A 17725-nucleotide genomic window follows, 5' to 3' on the forward strand; every position below is an offset into this window, starting at 1 on the left:
TTCTGAAAGAACTGTATATTATTTGTGGGTTGAGTTGGAGACAGTAATTCAGACAACTAGAAAGGCCAGTCTAAATATCACACTGCTTGTCAAGAAGAAAAAAAGCTACATGAAAAAGTAGGAAAATCCCCTATGAAATACCACACTGAACGCATAACATAGTTCCTATATGACAAAGACAAGCTGCTATCTTTGTTCTCCTAAAATCCCCATCTGAATATCATGCTGTTATCAGAATAAAATCACAGGGCACCTACACTCAATCATGGGTCTACAAAGCAAAACTGACATTTCAGAGGTATGTTTGTGTCATATGACACCGGTGTGTGTGTGTGTGTGGAGCTCTGTACAGTGTGTGCAGCACCCATTTAAGTCTACACCACACAGCTGGGCAGTGCCCGGGAGCTGTAGGGCATTCAGTCCTCCCAGGCATCTGTGCGCACTTGGCATGTGCCACACTTGGGTAAGAGGCTCTTCATAAAGTAAATAGGCATACCCCCAACCACTGAACACTCATTACTCACCAGCCACCTGAACCAGGACAGGCCGGATGTGAGAGGTATACTGACTGGCTCATAATTAACACATCACTGCTCTCCTTTACCCACAGCTACTGGAGCCCAATGAGTTAATACCATAACACACAACCTCCATACAAACAACCCAGATGAGAAGTCAATGGTCTGTGTTGTTAAGGCTAATCTCAGTCATTCATTTTCCATATGAAGAGAAGTGGAATTGCCTGGGTTGACAAAGTGTGTATAAGTGGGCAATACAAATGAAGATAATAAATATAGCCCATAGGATGCTACATATAAACAGAGGGGGGAAATTCCCTGTCCCAAAAGCCCCAGGGTGATCGGTGGTGCATAAACTCAACAAGCAAATATGAGGAAGAAAGCAAGAGATACAATTCTTCCATGCAAAAACTCCCCGAAAAAACCCACGCTTTCAAGTGTTTCTCAAAGGTGCAATGAGACCAACCATTTTCCTCAGAGTGACAGAGTGAATAGAACCTGATGGCAACAACTAAAGCCCTGATAAATGACAGTGGCTTATTAATAACAAGCCTTCACAGGAAAAGGAGCAGGTAGCGTAGACAGTGTCAGACAACGTTTTAATCAGTTTCTACAGCCAGGAATAACCAACCATGCATCATTGAAGACAAGATCAGAGAACGAGACAGACGGGGACAGAGGGAGTGTGATATAGGCTTTTGAAGAAGTGGCGAATCGCATCTCTGCATGTCTGGCAGACATATCAGTGTGGATGACGGATCACCACCTCAAGCTGAACCTCGGCAAGACGGAGCTGCTCTTCCTCCCGGGGAAGGACTGCCCGTTCCATGATCTCGCCATCACGGTTGACAACTCCATTGTGTCCTCCTCCCAGAGCGCTAAGAACCTTGGCGTGATCCTGGACAACACCCTGTCGTTCTCAACTAACATCAAGGCGGTGGCCCGTTCTTGTAGGTTCATGCTCTACAACATCCGCAGAGTACGACCCTGCCTCACACAGGAAGCAGCGCAGGTCCTAATCCAGGCACTTGTCATCTCCCGTCTGGATTACTGCAACTCGCTGTTGGCTGGGCTCCCTGCCTGTGCCATTAAACCCCTACAACTAATCCAGAACGCCGCAGCCCGTCTGGTGTTCAACCTTCCCAAGTTCTCTCACGTCACCCCGCTCCTCCGCTCTCTCCACTGGCTTCCAGTTGAAGCTCGCATCCGCTACAAGACCATGGTGCTTGCCTACGGAGCTGTGAGGGGAACGGCACCTCAGTACCTCCAGGCTCTGATCAGGCCCTACACCCAAACAAGGGCACTGCGTTCATCCACCTCTGGCCTGCTCGCCTCCCTACCACTGAGGAAGTACAGTTCACGCGCAGCCCAGTCAAAACTGTTCGCTGCTCTGGCCCCCAATGGTGGAACAAACTCCCTCACGACGCCAGGACAGCGGAGTCAATCACCACCTTCCAGAGACACCTGAAACCACACCTCTTTCAGGAATACGTAGGATAGGATAAAGTAATCCTTCTCACCCCCCCCCCCTTAAAAGATTTAGATGCACTATTGTAAAGTGGCTGTTCCACTGGATGTCTTAAGGTGAACGCACCAATTTGTAAGTCGCTCTGGATAAGAGCGTCTGCTAAATGACTTAAATGTAAATGTAAATATAGGGAGCTCTTACCTGAGGGAAGTCTCCGTTCCTGGGGAGGTTGAGGAAATCGTCATGGAACCCTGAATGGCTGAACATGTCCAAATCGGGCATGGGAGCATTCAAGTGGTATTGCCTGAAAAAGGTCAGAGGTAAGGCAGCTTAAAGAGATGTACTGAGAGGTTGAGAGCAGAGCGCTATGGATAGCAGGTTTCACAAGGGAACTCCCTAGTCATCATTAGGTGGGCAGAAGTTGAATCAGAAGGCGTTTGGAATGAATTTAAACAAAGAACTAGAACGCAGTGAGAATTTTGCATGGCATGGTTGGAAAAACAACCGTCTCATACTAGCCCAACAAAGACATAACTAAGAGCAAGAATAGTGAGAGGATAAAAGGAATAAATAAAGTCAACATGCACAAAGTGGAATACGTCAACCCGTACAAACTGTGGAGTCATAACACAAGCTATTCAACCAAATGAGTCATTATCCTAAAGGAGATCTCTTTTTTTGCAACCAAATCTCTATTTGTGATGTAAATGGCATGTTATAGAAGGGTCCAGACACCTTAACAGAAGTGCTTTGCTATTTGGCTGGCAGACACACAAGTAAATTGGTTTACAATGAAAAAGCAAAGTACTTTTTGCAAAAATTATACATAGCCATCATATTTATAATGTTTATCATAGAAAGAATGTAGCCAGCTACAATTTCTAAATTTTCGCATGAAGTTAATCTTGCATTTTACTGGAGAAAATAGGCTACCCCGAAAAGTACCAAATTAAAGTAGCTATACATCCGTCAGAGCACGGTCTCCTGATGAATTCTGATCCGAGTGGAGAAGTGCAACTGAAATTACAATAAGAAGCATTTTAAGATCTGGGTTTACAAAACGCAAAGATACTTCTGGTGCATTTTTTTTTCTTTGTGAAAAACTGAATTCTGTGTTATCGCGATCCCTGAGTTTAACTATAGTGTTCACTTTCTGCCATGTTTGAGAAAATAGTACAACTGCCACTGCTATTTTGATTTCCTTACGTGTTTTTTTTTGTGTGTGTGTGTGTGTGTGTGTGTGTGTGGCATGTACACATGCTGCTCCAGAGCCAGTGCGGTTCTTCCTTCAGACAAGCATGCATCAAAACTTTGTTAATTTGAACAATGTCTCTCGTTCACATTTTAAATTTTTAATTTCACCTTTATTTAACAAGGTAGGCTAGTTGAGAACAAGGTCTCATTTACAACTGCGACCTGGTCAAGATAAAACAAAGCAGTGCGACACAAACAACACATGGAAAAAACAAACGTACAGTCAATAACACAATAGAAAATGTCTACATACAGTGTGTGCAAATGTAGTAAGATCAGGGAGGTAAGGCAATAAATAGGTCATAGTGGCAATATAATTACAATTTAGCAATTAAACGTGATAGATGTGCAGAAGATGAATGTGCAAGTAGAGATACTGGGGTGCAAGATGGGCTATGTACAGGTGCAGTGATCTGAAAGCTGCTCTGACAGCTGGAGCTTAAAATTAGTGAGGGAGAAATGATTCTCCAGCTTCAGTGATTTTTGCCATTCGTTCCAGTCATTGGCAGCAGAGAACTGGAAGGAAAGGTGGCAAAGGAGGTGCGGGCTTCGGGGATGACCAGTGAAAAATACCTGCTGGAGCACGTTGACCGGGGTAGGGGTAGCCATGTTGTTATGGTGACCAGTGAGCTAAGGCGGGGTTTACCTAGCAAAGACTTTTTGATGACCTGGAGCAAGTGGGTTTGGCGACAAATATGAAGTGAGGGCCAGCCAACGAGAGCATATAGGTCGCAGTGGTGGGTAGTATATGGGGCTTTGGTGACAAAACGGATGGCACTGTGATAGACAACATCCAATTTGCTGAGTAGAGTGTTGGGGGCTATTTTGTAAATTACATAGCCGAAGTCAAGTATTGGCAGGATAGTCAGTTTTACGAGGGTGTTTGGCAGCATGAGTGAAGGATGCTTTGTTGCAAAATAGGACACTGATTCTAGATTTAATGTTGGATTGGAGATGCTTAATATGAGTCTGGAAAGAGAGTTTACAGTCTAACCAGACACCTAGGTATTTGTCCACATATTCCAAGTCAGAACCGTCCAAAGTAATGATGCTGGACGGGCGGGCAGCAATCGGTTGAAGATCATGCATTTAGTTTTACTTGCATTTAAGAGCAGTTGTAGGCCACAGAAGGAGAATTGTATGGCATTGAAGCTCGCCTGGAGGGTTGTTAACACATTGTCCAAAGAAGATCCAGATGTATACAGAAGGGTGTCGTCTAAGTAGAGGTGGATCAGATAATCACCAGCATCAAGAGCAACATCATTGATGTATACAGAGAAAAGAGTCGGCCCAAAAATGTAACCCTGTGTCACCCCCAGAGAGACTGCCAGAGGTCTGGACAACAGGCCCTCCGATTTGACACACTGAACTCTGTCTGAGAAGTAGTTGGTGAACCAGGTGAGGCAGTAATTTGAGAAACCAAGGCTGTTGATTCTGTCGATAAGAATGCGGTGAGTCAAAAGCCTTGGCAAGGTTGATGAATACAGCTACACAGTATTGTCTCTTATCGATGGTGGTTATGATATCGTTTAGGACCTTGAGCGTGGCTGAAGTATACCCATGACCAGCTCGGTAACCAGATTGCAGTGGAGAATATACGGTGGGATTCAAAACGGACGGTGATCTGTTTGTTCACTTGGCTTTCGAAGAGCTTAGAAAGGCAGGGTAGGATAGATATAGGTCTGTAACAGTTTGGGTCTGTAGTGACTCGCCCTTTGAAGAGGGGGATGACAGCAGCAGCTTTCCAATCTTTGGGGATCTCAGACAATACGAAAGAGAGGTTGAATAGGCTAGTAATAGGGGTTGCAACAATTCATTTTAGAAAGAGAGGGTCCGGATTGTCTAGCCCGGCTGATTTGTAGGGGTCCAGATTTTGCAGCTCTTTCAGAACATCGGCAATCTGGATTTGGGTAAAGGAGAAATGGTGGGGGCTTTGACGGGTTGCTGTGGAGGGTGCCGGGCAGTTGACCGGGGTAGGGGTAGCCATGTAGAAAGCATGGCCAGCCATAGAGAAATGCTTATTGAAATTCTCAATTATAGTGGATTTATCGATGGTGACAGTTTTTCCTAGCCTCAGTGCATTGGGCAACTGGGAGGAGGTGCTCTTATTCTCCATGGACTTTAGTGTCCCAAAACCCTTTGGAGTTTGTGCAACAGGATGCAAATTTCTGTTTGAAAAAGCTAACCTTTGCTTTCCTAATTGCCTGTGTATATTGGTTCCTAACTTCCCTGAAAAGTTGTATATCGCGGGGCCTATTCAATGCTAATGCAGTACGCCACGGGATGTTTTTGTGCTGGCCAAGGGCAGTCAGGTCTGGACTGAACCAAGGACTATAACTGTTCCTGGTTCACATTCACTTGTAAATGTCCAAACTCACCAAAAATGATATTTCGGTAGCACCTACTTACAGTGGGGCAAAAAAGTATTTAGTCAGCCACCAATTGCGCAAGTTCTCCCACTTAAAAAGATGAGAGGCCTGTACTTTTCATCATAGGTACACTTCAACTATGACAGACAAAATTAGAAAAAAAATCCAGAAAATCACATTGTAGGATTTGAAATGAAGTTGCCCAAAGTAAACGGCCTGCTCCTCAGTCTCAGTTGCTAATATATGCATATTATTATTAGTATTGGATAGAAAACTCTAAAGTTTCCAAAACTGTCAAAATATTGTCTGTGAGTATAACAGAACTGATATTGCAGGCGAAACCCTGAGGAAAATCAAACCAGGAAGTGGCTTCTATTTTGAAAACCCCATGTTCCATAGCCTGCCTTTGCTCCATTTAAAGGGATATCAACCAGATTCATTTTCCTAACGCTTCCTCAGGGTGTCAACAGTCTTTAGACAGTTTCAGGCTTTTATTTTGAAAAATGAGCGAGAAGGATAACATTGCGTCATTGTATGGCTGGGTGCCAGCAGCGTTTTGTATGCGCAACAGAGTTTGGGCAGCCATTGCCTTTCCCTCTCCTACTGAAAAAGACAGTTGCGGTTGATATATTATCGATTATATATTTTTAAAACAACTTGAGGATTGATTATAAAAAACGTTTGACATGTTTCTGTGGACATTACGGATACTATTTGGAATTTTCGTCTGCGTTATCATGACCGCTCTTTCCTGTGGATTCTGAACATAACGTGCCAAACAAACGGAGGTATTTTGGATATAAAAATAATCTTTATGGAACAAAAGGAACATTTATTGTGTAACTGGGAGTCTCGTGAGTGAAAACATCCGAAGATCATCAAAGGTAAACGATTCATTTGATTGCTTTTCTGATTTTCGTGACCAAGCTACTTTGATGCTAGGTGTTCATAATGTTTTCAAAATCTGACACGACGGGTGGATTAACAAAAGGCTAAACTGTGTTTTGCTATATTGCACATGTGATTTCATGAATATAAATATTTTTAGTAATATTATTTGAATGTGGTGCTCCGCAAATCAGCGGTTGTTGATTAAAATTATCCCGTTAATGGGATTGCAGCCATAAGAAGTTAAGACACTTGCTGGCATTTCCTTTATTTTGGCAGTTACCTGTAGCAGCAGGCTACAACAGTTCGCACCTGTTGTTTACAAAGCATAAGACAAATACCATTTGATTTGAACGAGTTCAGTATGATGGCGAGAACGATAAACCAGGAGGATTCTCCAGTTTGAGAACATTTTGGCTTTCCTGTAGATTACACTGGCGATGGACAGATAGAGTATGTTGCCACTGCTTAACGAGATTAGCATATGCAGCTGCCAAAACCTCAAACATGTTGACATATTTACGCCGATATCTCCCCGGTATTCCTACCACCTCTTCATTCAAGCAGCCATTCGCAGCCAATTCTAACTGGGCCAAATAAATGACAAGAGCGATAGGTATGTTTATAGCCGTGGATATGCACCCATTCTCAGTTGATGACAAGAATAGGTGGTTTCAGCAACTGGTGAAAGTGCTCGTGCAACATTACGAACTTCGCTCTGTCGCACCCATTTCAGCAAACAGATAAGCCAGCTCTATATAAAGCAAGCTAAAGCCTTAAGTTGTCAATGAATTGGCCAATGCATCCTATGTTGCGCCTACTTCAGATGGATGGACCGCCAGGGCTACAGAGAGTAACTTAACAGTGACAGCACATCATATTACCCCAGACTTGAAAATGAGAAGTACCATGCTAGGAAACACAATGCTTTTACGAGTCACACAAGCATTCATTTTTCTCTTTGTAAGAAAACATAGCATAGGCCTAGACAATGTCTGAGCCATGTTTACATATTGATTTCACACGCATGTTGCACTTTATTTTGTGTTGTTGATGAGTAATTGTGTGTTTTCATTTAAGAAGTGTTGGTATTCCTGATTGTGCTCTCATCAGGCATTATTTGACTACAGTAACTGTTGGCATTTAATTTTCCAGCTGTGCCGAAATGTGACCCCAAAACGTACCGAACCATAGGTTTGGTGAACCATTACACCCCCATTGACAAACTCCTGTATCTGTTAGGCGAAATACCACAGTGTGCGATCACAGCAGCAAGATTTGTGACCTGTTGCCACAAGAGAAACCAGTGGAGCACAAACACATTTGTACATTCAACCAATATGTATACACACATGTACATGCAACCAATATTTATTATCGGTTTATTTATTTTCCTATGCCAATCATACTACAACTACTTGCACACTGTTACAACTTTGTACGTAGCTAATAATATAACATCTGAGATGCCCCTTTGAATTGAGTTGAGAGAGAAAGAGTCAGAGACGGAGAGAGAACAGCCCCTACCCGTCATCTGGTTCCATGATCCACAAAGGCTATGCTGACCATACTGCCTTTGTCCAGTCAGACTCGCACAGACATACACAGACAACACACACTGGAGATGTACCAAGTCGACTCACACACCATCACAAAGACACTGGAATGGCACAACTGTGTGGAGTTGTGTCTCTCTACACTCAGTGCTTCATGCGACTCCCCTCTGACCTTAAGCGAATGGAGGCACTCCACTCTTTCACTTTTGCTCCTTGGAATCACAACCCAGTTCAGTGGAAAACCACCGCTTCACTTCTGCTGCCTGTTGGATATTTTCACTTTCTCACTGAGTCACGGCAGGCAGGGAATGACGGTGACAAAATGAGGAGCGCAACATGGAATGAAATCCTGTGTGAGTTAATGTATACAATGGGGGGACTGAGGACAAAACTGTCCTCCAACCCAGGCCACAGACCAGCTGGAGGATCGTTGATGGACTTGAGGTTGTTATTTAAAGAGAACGGGAGAGATAAGCAATTGGGAGAGTTGCTGGTGGTCTAAACTTTATGTTTGTCGGTTTCATATGTATATCAAAGCTGGGTGTGAGGGGAATTTAACATGGAGATTCAGGGATGTGATTGGCACAAGATGTGTGGTAAATCTCAAAAAAAGCAAGCCAGATATTCTAGGATCAGAAGTCCGGGTTTCCTGATTGGTGTGGAAAATTCACACCTGTAATCGAACATCTTTATTTTAAAGGGTCACCGTCAGCCACCAAGCTGGGGTCACAGTGCAGCATCCTAAAGCTTCCAATTGGCTCGTTCATTCTCCTTCCGCTCCCCTGTAACTATTCCCCGGGTCGTTGCTGTAAATTACAATGGGTTCTCAGTCAATTTACCTGGTAAAATAAGGGTTAAATAAAAATGACAGTGATAATTGCTACCTTGCCAGAAGGTGTCAGCACTAGCAGCATTCCAATAACACAAAGTCAGCCTTTCCCGGATGAGTCAGCTTTATGTAGTGTTACAAAACTCCTCAAATATTTCTATAACCAACTGTGACAAAGGCTATACCATGTATCGGACTGGTTCAAGCTGGTGTTGCACAATTGAATGTACATAGGGCAGGCCAAACAGAAAGTAACCCATCTTCCAGTAAATGCTTTATTGACTACCGAGTATCACTTCTCACCTGATGCATAACTGTTATTGAATTCTGAGGAGATAAATGGAGTTAAAGTGACAACCTCCGAGTTGTAATAGTTTTGGTCAGGACAGTAGGACGTGATAACCAAAAGTGGAATGCAATAATATTCAGAGAAGTCAAACCTACATTGCTCGTCTCGAATTACAGGCTTGTCCAGACAACTATGGATTACAGAGACCCAGATGAAAGGCGTGTTTGATCATCTATAGAATACTAGCATAGAAAGGTTCAGAACATTTGTGAAACATCACAGCAGAAAAATATATGGCAGATAGAAATCAAAACTGGAAGGGCTTCAGAGAAAGATGGGAGAGGTTGACAGTAGCTGACGGCTGGGACTAAAGCAAATAAAATGACTATTGTAAAATATACTGCGTCTGTAAAATATATATACTATGCATAAACTGGAAGCTGAAGCCTAAGTATTGTTGTCCATTATTTTACTCCAATTAGGGCAGTGGTGGTATAGTTAGGGGTAAATAATAAAGTTTTTTTTTTTAAATGTATATATATGTATTTTACAACAAAAATATTGGGAATTGGAAAAAATGCAGACATTACATTGATAGAATCCACAATTTATCTGCAATATTAAAGCTGATCTACCCCCTAAAAACATTGAAAAAAAAAGAAAAAAAATACTAGCATGGGCAGGAAGGGCAAAATAAACCCACTCAAAACACTAACAGGAAGAGTGTGGGGGGGGGGGATTAATAACAATATCTTGTTTTCCTAGGTTTAAGAGGTGTAATATTTTCTTGTGTGACAAGCCAGCAGAATTTCCCAAAAGACATGCGACACAATGATCCTTCCCTGGCCTAACCCTAACCCTCTACTTACCACATCAGGAGCTTTCATTCTGACTTCCAGACAAACCTGACATTCATTTAGCTACTTCAGATTATCAGATCGTGTCAATCCCCCACTCTGTGTTAACCAGTATGTGCGTCAGTCAGGGTTTGGTTTCAGTTCCATTTACATGAAGGATTACTTTTGAAATAGGTAGCCTGTTTCAATTCACTATGGAATTAACTGAATTGAAACCAAATTAATTCACCACCACTGTACTGCAGCATTAGTCTGAAAGACTGCCAACAATGCAGATACAGTAGACAGTGAAACAGTTTGCATTTAAAATGACCCATACATGTTCCAATACAGCTGCAGGTCTACACCCTAGATATCTAGTGCTTTTGAAGTACAGCTGTAAACAGAAGCTCAAGCTGGTGGGTGGCCTGTTTGTCAAAGCATTGATACATGAGATACACTGTGAGGCAAAACCACATGGTGACGAAACTGAGGGGGCATGTACAGCCATTTGTTGGATAGCAACCCTTGAATACACACACAACCCTGGCTGGATCTCACGCTCATTCAGTGAGCTCTGTATTGTATCTACCCAGTCAGCATCTCAATGACATCTTAAAATAGTGTGTGTGTTTTTTTTAATTTTACCTTTATTTAACTAGGCAAGTCGGTTAAGAAAAAAATCTTATTTTCAATAACGGCCTAGGAACAGTGGGTTAACTGCCATGTTCAGGGGCTGAACAACATATTTGTACCTTGTCAGCTCGGGGATTCAATCGTGCAACCTTTCGGTTACTAGTCCAACGCTCTAACCACTAGGCTACGCTCAGTGTGTGAGTGAGTGAGAGAGTGGTGAGTAAACAGAGTGTTGGAGACCTTCCCAAGTTCTCTCACGTCACCCCGCTCCTCCGCTCTCTCCACTGGCTTCCAGTTGAAGCTCGCATCCGCTACAAGACCATGGTGCTTGCCTACGGAGCTGTGAGGGGAACGGCTCCTCAGTACCTCCAGGCTCTGATCAGGCCCTACACCCAAACAAGGGCACTGCGTTCATCCACCTCTGGCCTGCTCGCCTCCCTACCACTGAGGAAGTACAGTTCCCGCTCAGCCCAGTCAAAACTGTTCGCTGCTCTGGCCCCCCAATGGTGGAACAAACTCCCTCACGACGCCAGGACAGCGGAGTCAATCACCACCTTCCGGAGACACCTGAAACCCCACCTCTTTAAGGAATACCTAGGATAGGATAAAGTAATCCTTCTCACCCCCCCCCTTAAAAGACCTAGATGCACTATTGTAAAGTGGCTGTTCCACTGGATGTCATAAGGTGAAAGCACCAATTTGTAAGTTGCTCTGGATAAGAGCGTCTGCTAAATGACTTAAATGTAAATGTAATGTAAATGAGACCGACCCATTCACATTTCTGCACAGGACTCTGCTCACACTGAACAGGGATGTGAGGATGAGGCTGAGAATCACTTGTCTTCCAATGTACCACAGGACTTGATCAACTGTGTCGTAACTAGCAAATCCATTTTAGCTATAGTAAAAAACATCTAATTATATGTCAGTGAGATCAACTCTCTGCACTTAATGACGGCTACAAGGCATCATTCTGATTAGCAGAGCTGAAGACGATACAGTAGATTACATTCCCATTTAGGGTCTTTGCAGGTCCACAAATTTGTTATGTCTGACATTGTTATTTGCCTTGTTCTCATGCTATTCATTGGACGTCTGGCTACAATTACAGCAAGAATGACAATGTAATTAGGAGGCAAGCAGGACTAATACAGCTGATAAGTATAGTTGTAGAATCAAATCAACTTTCATTAGCCTAATATTTTATCTAAGTAGGCTACTTCATTAAACCACTCAGGGAAAGGGTGTGTGTGGGGGGGGGTGATCTGCAACAGAGATGACAGATTAAAGAAGCCAATACCAATGAACTAAAGTCTGAGGAAATGTGAAAACCACAGGTTTTGCAAAGAGGTAGAGCAAACTACATCAACAGTTAACCCATTACAGTCTATTTTATAACGATTCACTATATGGAACAACAGATCAGCCACCCCAAAAACAATCTCAAGGAAGTTTGTTCTGAAGTATGTGCCCCATGTCTGAGAGATAAAAAAGATCAGGATTTTTTTTTTTTTTACATGTATTTAACCCCTTACTTTTTGGCACTAAAACAGTCTCCATATACAGTGCCTTGCGAAAGTATTCGGCCCCCTTGAACTTTGCGACCTTTTGCCACATTTCAGGCTTCAAACATAAAGATATAAAACTGTATTTTTTTGTGAAGAATCAACAACAAGTGGGACACAATCATGAAGTGGAACGACATTTATTGGATATTTCAAACCTTTTTAACAATTCAAAAACTGAAAAATTGGGCGTGCAAAATTATTCAGCCCCCTTAAGTTAATACTTCGTAGCGCCATCTTTTGCTGCGATTACAGCTGTAAGTCGCTTGGGGTATGTCTCTATCAGATTTGCACATCGAGAGACTGAAATTTTTTCCCATTCCTCCTTGCAAAACAGCTCGAGCTCAGTGAGGTTGGATGGAGAGCATTTGTGAACAGCAGTTTTCAGTTCTTTCCACAGATTCTCGATTGGATTCAGGTCTGGACTTTGACTTGGCCATTCTAACACCTGGATATGTTTATTTTTGAACCATTCCATTGTAGATTTTGCTTTATGTTTTGGATCATTGTCTTGTTGGAAGACAAATCTCCGTCCCAGTCTCAGGTCTTTTGCAGACTCCATCAGGTTTTCTTCCAGAATGGTCCTGTATTTGGCTCCATCCATCTTCCCATCAATTCCCATCAATCTTCCCTGTCCCTTCTGAAGAAAAGCAGGCCCAAACCATGATGCTGCCACCACCATGTTTGACAGTGGGGATGGTGTGTTCAGGGTGATGAGCTGTGTTGCTTTTACGCCAAACATAACGTTTTGCATTGTTGCCAAAAAGTTCAATTTTGGTTTCATCTGACCAGAGCACCTTCTTCCACATGTTTGGTGTGTCTCCCAGGTGGCTTGTGGCAAACTTTAAACGACACTTTTTATGGATATCTTTAAGAAATGGCTTTCTTCTTGCCACTCTTCTATAAAGGCCAGATTTGTGCAATATACAACTGATTGCTGTCCTATGGACAGAGTCTCCCACCTCAGCTGTAGATCTCTGCAGTTCATCCAGAGTGATCATGGGCCTCTTGGCTGCATCTCTGATCAGTCTTCTCCTTGTATGAGCTGAAAGTTTAGAGGGACGGCCAGGTCTTGGTAGATTTGCAGTGGTCTGATACTCCTTCCATTTCAATATTATCGCTTGCACAGTGCTCCTTGGGATGTTTAAAGCTTGGGAAATCTTTTTGTATCCAAATCCGGCTTTAAACTTCTTCACAACAGTATCTCGGACCTGCCTGGTGTGTTCCTTGTTCTTCATGATGCTCTCTGCTCTTTTAACGGACCTCTGAGACTATCACAGTACAGGTGCATTTATACGGAGACTTGATTACACACAGGTGGATTGTATTTATCATCATTAGTCATTTAGGTCAACATTGGATCATTCAGAGATCCTCACTGAACTTCTGGAGAGAGTTTGCTGCACTGAAAGTAAAGGGGCTGAATAATTTTGCACGCCCAATTTTTCAGTTTTTGATTTGTTAAAAGAGTTTGAAATATCCAATAAATGTCGTTCCACTTCATGATTGTGTCCCACTTGTTGTTGATTCTTCACAAAAAAATACAGTTTTATATCTTTATGTTTGAAGCCTGAAATGTGGCAAAAGGTCCCAAAGTTCAAGGGGGCCGAATACTTTCGCAAGGCACTGTATTTGTTCATTTATTTCTTCAACTGGTACCTAGATACGAGTGTTGTGAGGCCTGTGGGTGTCCTAGCGCAAAACAACGACATGTACGTGTTTGTGAGGGTCATCTTTCCAAAGAGATGTCATATTTTCCACAGAGAAGTCATATTAGTGTGTAGCCCAAACTGTTTGGACGGTTTGGGCTAGTGTTCTAGAGTGTGCAGTAGTCTAAGGCACTCCATCGCAGTGCTAGAGGCGTCACTACAGACCCTGGTTCAATTCCAGGCTGTTTCACAGCCAGCTGTGATTGGGAGTCCCATAGGGTGGTGCACAATTGGCCCAGTGTCGTCTGACGAGTGGGGGTCGTTACAGACAATTTTATGATAAGACCGCTTTAGCTGTCACCTTTCACCGCAGATGCGGAAGTGCGGATGCAGGGGATTGAGACGAATCCAATACAAAAACTGATCTCTAGCTTAAACTGACGGATTTTATTGTGGGTTATTTATTATTTTTTTCATTCGGGGTCTCGGATATCGACTCTACAGGGTTAAATCAACAGTTGGTAGGGATTTGAGGTTTGGGTTACATATAGTCTCTTTGCCATGTGCTACATTGGAAAACTGAATGGAGAAAATGCTATAGAAAGCATTGAACTAACTAACCTGACTCTGTTAAACCAGATGAAAACATGTGTACACAACTGGTACATAGATAGGCCTTTCTGGGCATACAATTGCCAGTGTGTGCGAGATGGAGGTAAGAGTTAGGAGCTCTTATGTGTGTGTGCGCATGTGCTGTGGTGTCCGTCTGAGAGGTGAGGGTTAGGGGGCAGTGTGAGAAACACATCTCAGTTGACTGGGAGGCCAGGGAACAGCCCCAGCTGCCAGATGCAGAGATAACCTCCACCCTCTACAGAGAGTGTGACGCCAGCCAGCCAGCCAGGCATGCAACGTTCCACGGGAAATTAAGGAGACTTAATAAGGAACTGAAGCCCACCCCCACATTTTAAGACTGGCACTTACAGGACAATCTACATAAGACTCATTACACACTAGTACTTTGACTGGTGCTTTGTTGTCAGGGTACTTTTGAATTGTTATTTGCATTTAATAAACCAGAGTCCAATGTAAACTTTGCTTTCTCACTGGCCCAGTTGGCCAAAAATCTACTGGCTCAAACAGGATTTCTACTGGCCTGGACATGGTGTAGTTTTTAAATGCATTGGGGTCATGCAGGGCTTATAGGTTGGCATGACCTCGCTCTATACATTCAGCTATTAATAGGGAAAAAAGTTGTAGTTGTTGTTTTGGCTCTGTACTCCAGAAATGTACTCCAGGAATGATACAATGACTATGATGTTAAAGTGCAGACTGTCAGTTTTAATTTGAGGGTATGTTTATCCATATCGGGTGAAACGTTTAGTAATTACAGATTTTTGGGGTACATAGTCCCCCCATTTTAGGACACCAAAAGTATTGGCACAAATTAACTTGTGTATTAAAAGTAGTCAAGTTTAGTATTTTGTCCTAGCACACAATGACTACATCAAGCTTGTGACTCTACACACTTGTTGAATGCATTTGATGTTTGTTTCAGAGTATTTTGTGCCCAATAGAAATTAATGGTAAATAATGTAGTGTGTCATTTGAGTCCCCTTTATTGTAAATTAAAATATAATGTTTCTAAACACATACATTAATGTGGATGCTACCATGATTATGAATAATCCTGAATACATCGTGAGTAATGTTAGGTGAGAAAGTTACTCACAAATATCATATCCCCAACTTTCTCACTCATCATCATTCACGATTATGCATAATCATAGTAGCATCCACAATGTAGTAGTGTAATTTTATGTAATTCTGTCCTTCGGCTGTAATTATCTATTAATGTTATGTATTATGTCATGTTTTATATTTAGTTTGGACCTCAGCAAGAGTAGCAAGAGTAGCTGCAGCTTTGGCTGTAGCTAATGGGGATCGAGTAAAATTCATTAAAAAAATACTAAATACACATCACAAGTAAAACAGCAGAGGGGAGGGTGAGGTATGAGAAGTGATTGGTTACTTACTGGTTTCCAGATTGCATAGGGCAGTGTGTGTTGTAGCCTCCAGACTGCTGTGAAAATGATGCCCAGGAACCAGAGGGATACAGATAACTCTGAAACGGAGTAGATAAAAGGTTCATTAGTATACCATGCCTAACAAGACTCAAACACTATATGCGACTGGATATCATATTGTCAAAAATGCTTTGTATTTATATTGTCAAATTACTTGGGCAGGAATTGCATAACAAAAGATCTCTGCATTCATGATGGGGGGGGGGGGGTCATTCCTCACGAGGGGCCACATACCCAATTGTATAACTCATTTCATGCCATTCCAATTTTGCCATGGGGCGGATATTTTTGGGGAGAGTTTTACACATAATTTCCTACAATTCTATTAATTTTCCATAAGGTGGAAAACAATGTTTGCAGATTTGAAAATGATATGAGTGTGAGTGACTAACAAAATCAATGGGGGGCCCCTCGGTTGGTAATTTGACAATGATTACTGCTAGAATAACTTACCAAACTTAAATATGTTAGCTGGCATGGGCTAATTGAGTGACTGCAAGGGGCTGACATAATAGAACAACTGCTGATACAAACTAAATTTGAAATTGCACCTTGTGTATTCTACTATCCCAAATCTCAACATTAAGTTGAGATCAGTGGGCCACGCCACCAGTTGCCCATTCCTGCACTATATAGTACCAGCGTCTCCTAAAAGCGAGACATAGATGATGCCCGGCACTAGTTAATACTTGAACGAGTATCAGCCTGGGAAATCTTGACCCTCATCAGGCCCAGTATCGGTCGAGATAACTGTGTCAGCACAAAGACGTCACCGTCCCACCACAGATGTCAAAAAGTCTAACGCATGACTGCCATTGTTAGTGTTCCAGGTCCTTCTCAAATTGCAGCCTTCAGAAATGTAGACCATTAAAAATATTTCACCTGTGATTTATATTAAAAGTCTGTTTTTTTGCTTCAATAAAGTGATCAGGCCCATGTAATTACAGTTTTCCTTCACACAAAATACATTATTGCAACACATTAGACAAAAAATAACTTCATTTTCATCAGATGACAACATAAGTGCAACGCTATTTGGCTAGCAGCCAAAAGTAAATTAGCTTATAATGGAAAGGAAAGGTCTTTCTTGCGAAAATGATGCATGCCGATGTTTATCATATTTTTTTTTTTTACCAGCTACATTTTCTCATGTCTTACATTTTACAGGAAAAACGTACACAGAAAATTACTGAAGAAAAGTACTTAGAAAAGTACAGAAGAAAAAGTACACATAGAATGCCGTTCGCGAATGCGGGAATTTTATTGGTCTGACGAACAAAGATTTCTCATACAAATGAAGAAGTGCAACTGAAGCACAAAATTTGTCAGAACGCGAGCAGAAATGACAATAAGAAGCATTTCAGATCTGTGTTTACAAAACACAGCAAGATATTTATGTGTTTTATTAAAAATGTTCTGTGTGAAAAATGCAGAATTCTGCATTAACGTGACCCCTGAGTTGAAGTGTCCTTAACCACCATGAGGGGAGAGGCTAGGGGAGAGAAGCACCTGATCTGTTTAACTAGTTGCGGGTCTTTGTTGACTCTTTGCTGAGTACTTCTTGCTTAGATAGGGAGGGAGATTCAATAGACTGAGGGCACATCCTGCATGTAAATATAACCGACATAACATTCCCTTCCCTAACCTTTAACATTAGTGGCTAGGGAGGAAATGTAACCTGGCCCCTTGGTCTCTGACAGTCAGTCCCCCCCCCTGTAGGCCAGCCCAGAGGCCCGGAGGTAGAGGGGCCAGTGGAGATCCAGAGATAGAGTTCTGCATGCCGT

General features: G+C 42.4%; 1 protein-coding gene across 1 annotated transcript in view; it reads right to left on the reverse strand.

Annotated features, from left to right (window-relative positions):
• Positions 1 to 17725, reverse strand: part of LOC115109242 (protein strawberry notch homolog 2-like) — a 114198-nt gene that overhangs the window by 60239 nt on the left and 36234 nt on the right. Inside the window, 2 exon segments of the mRNA XM_029633943.2 lie at positions 2188 to 2290; positions 15891 to 15979. Coding sequence (XP_029489803.2) covers positions 2188 to 2290; positions 15891 to 15979 — 192 coding nt within the window.

The sequence above is a fragment of the Oncorhynchus nerka genome, linkage group LG25, assembly GCF_034236695.1.
Source record: "Oncorhynchus nerka isolate Pitt River linkage group LG25, Oner_Uvic_2.0, whole genome shotgun sequence".
NCBI lineage: Eukaryota > Metazoa > Chordata > Actinopteri > Salmoniformes > Salmonidae > Oncorhynchus > Oncorhynchus nerka.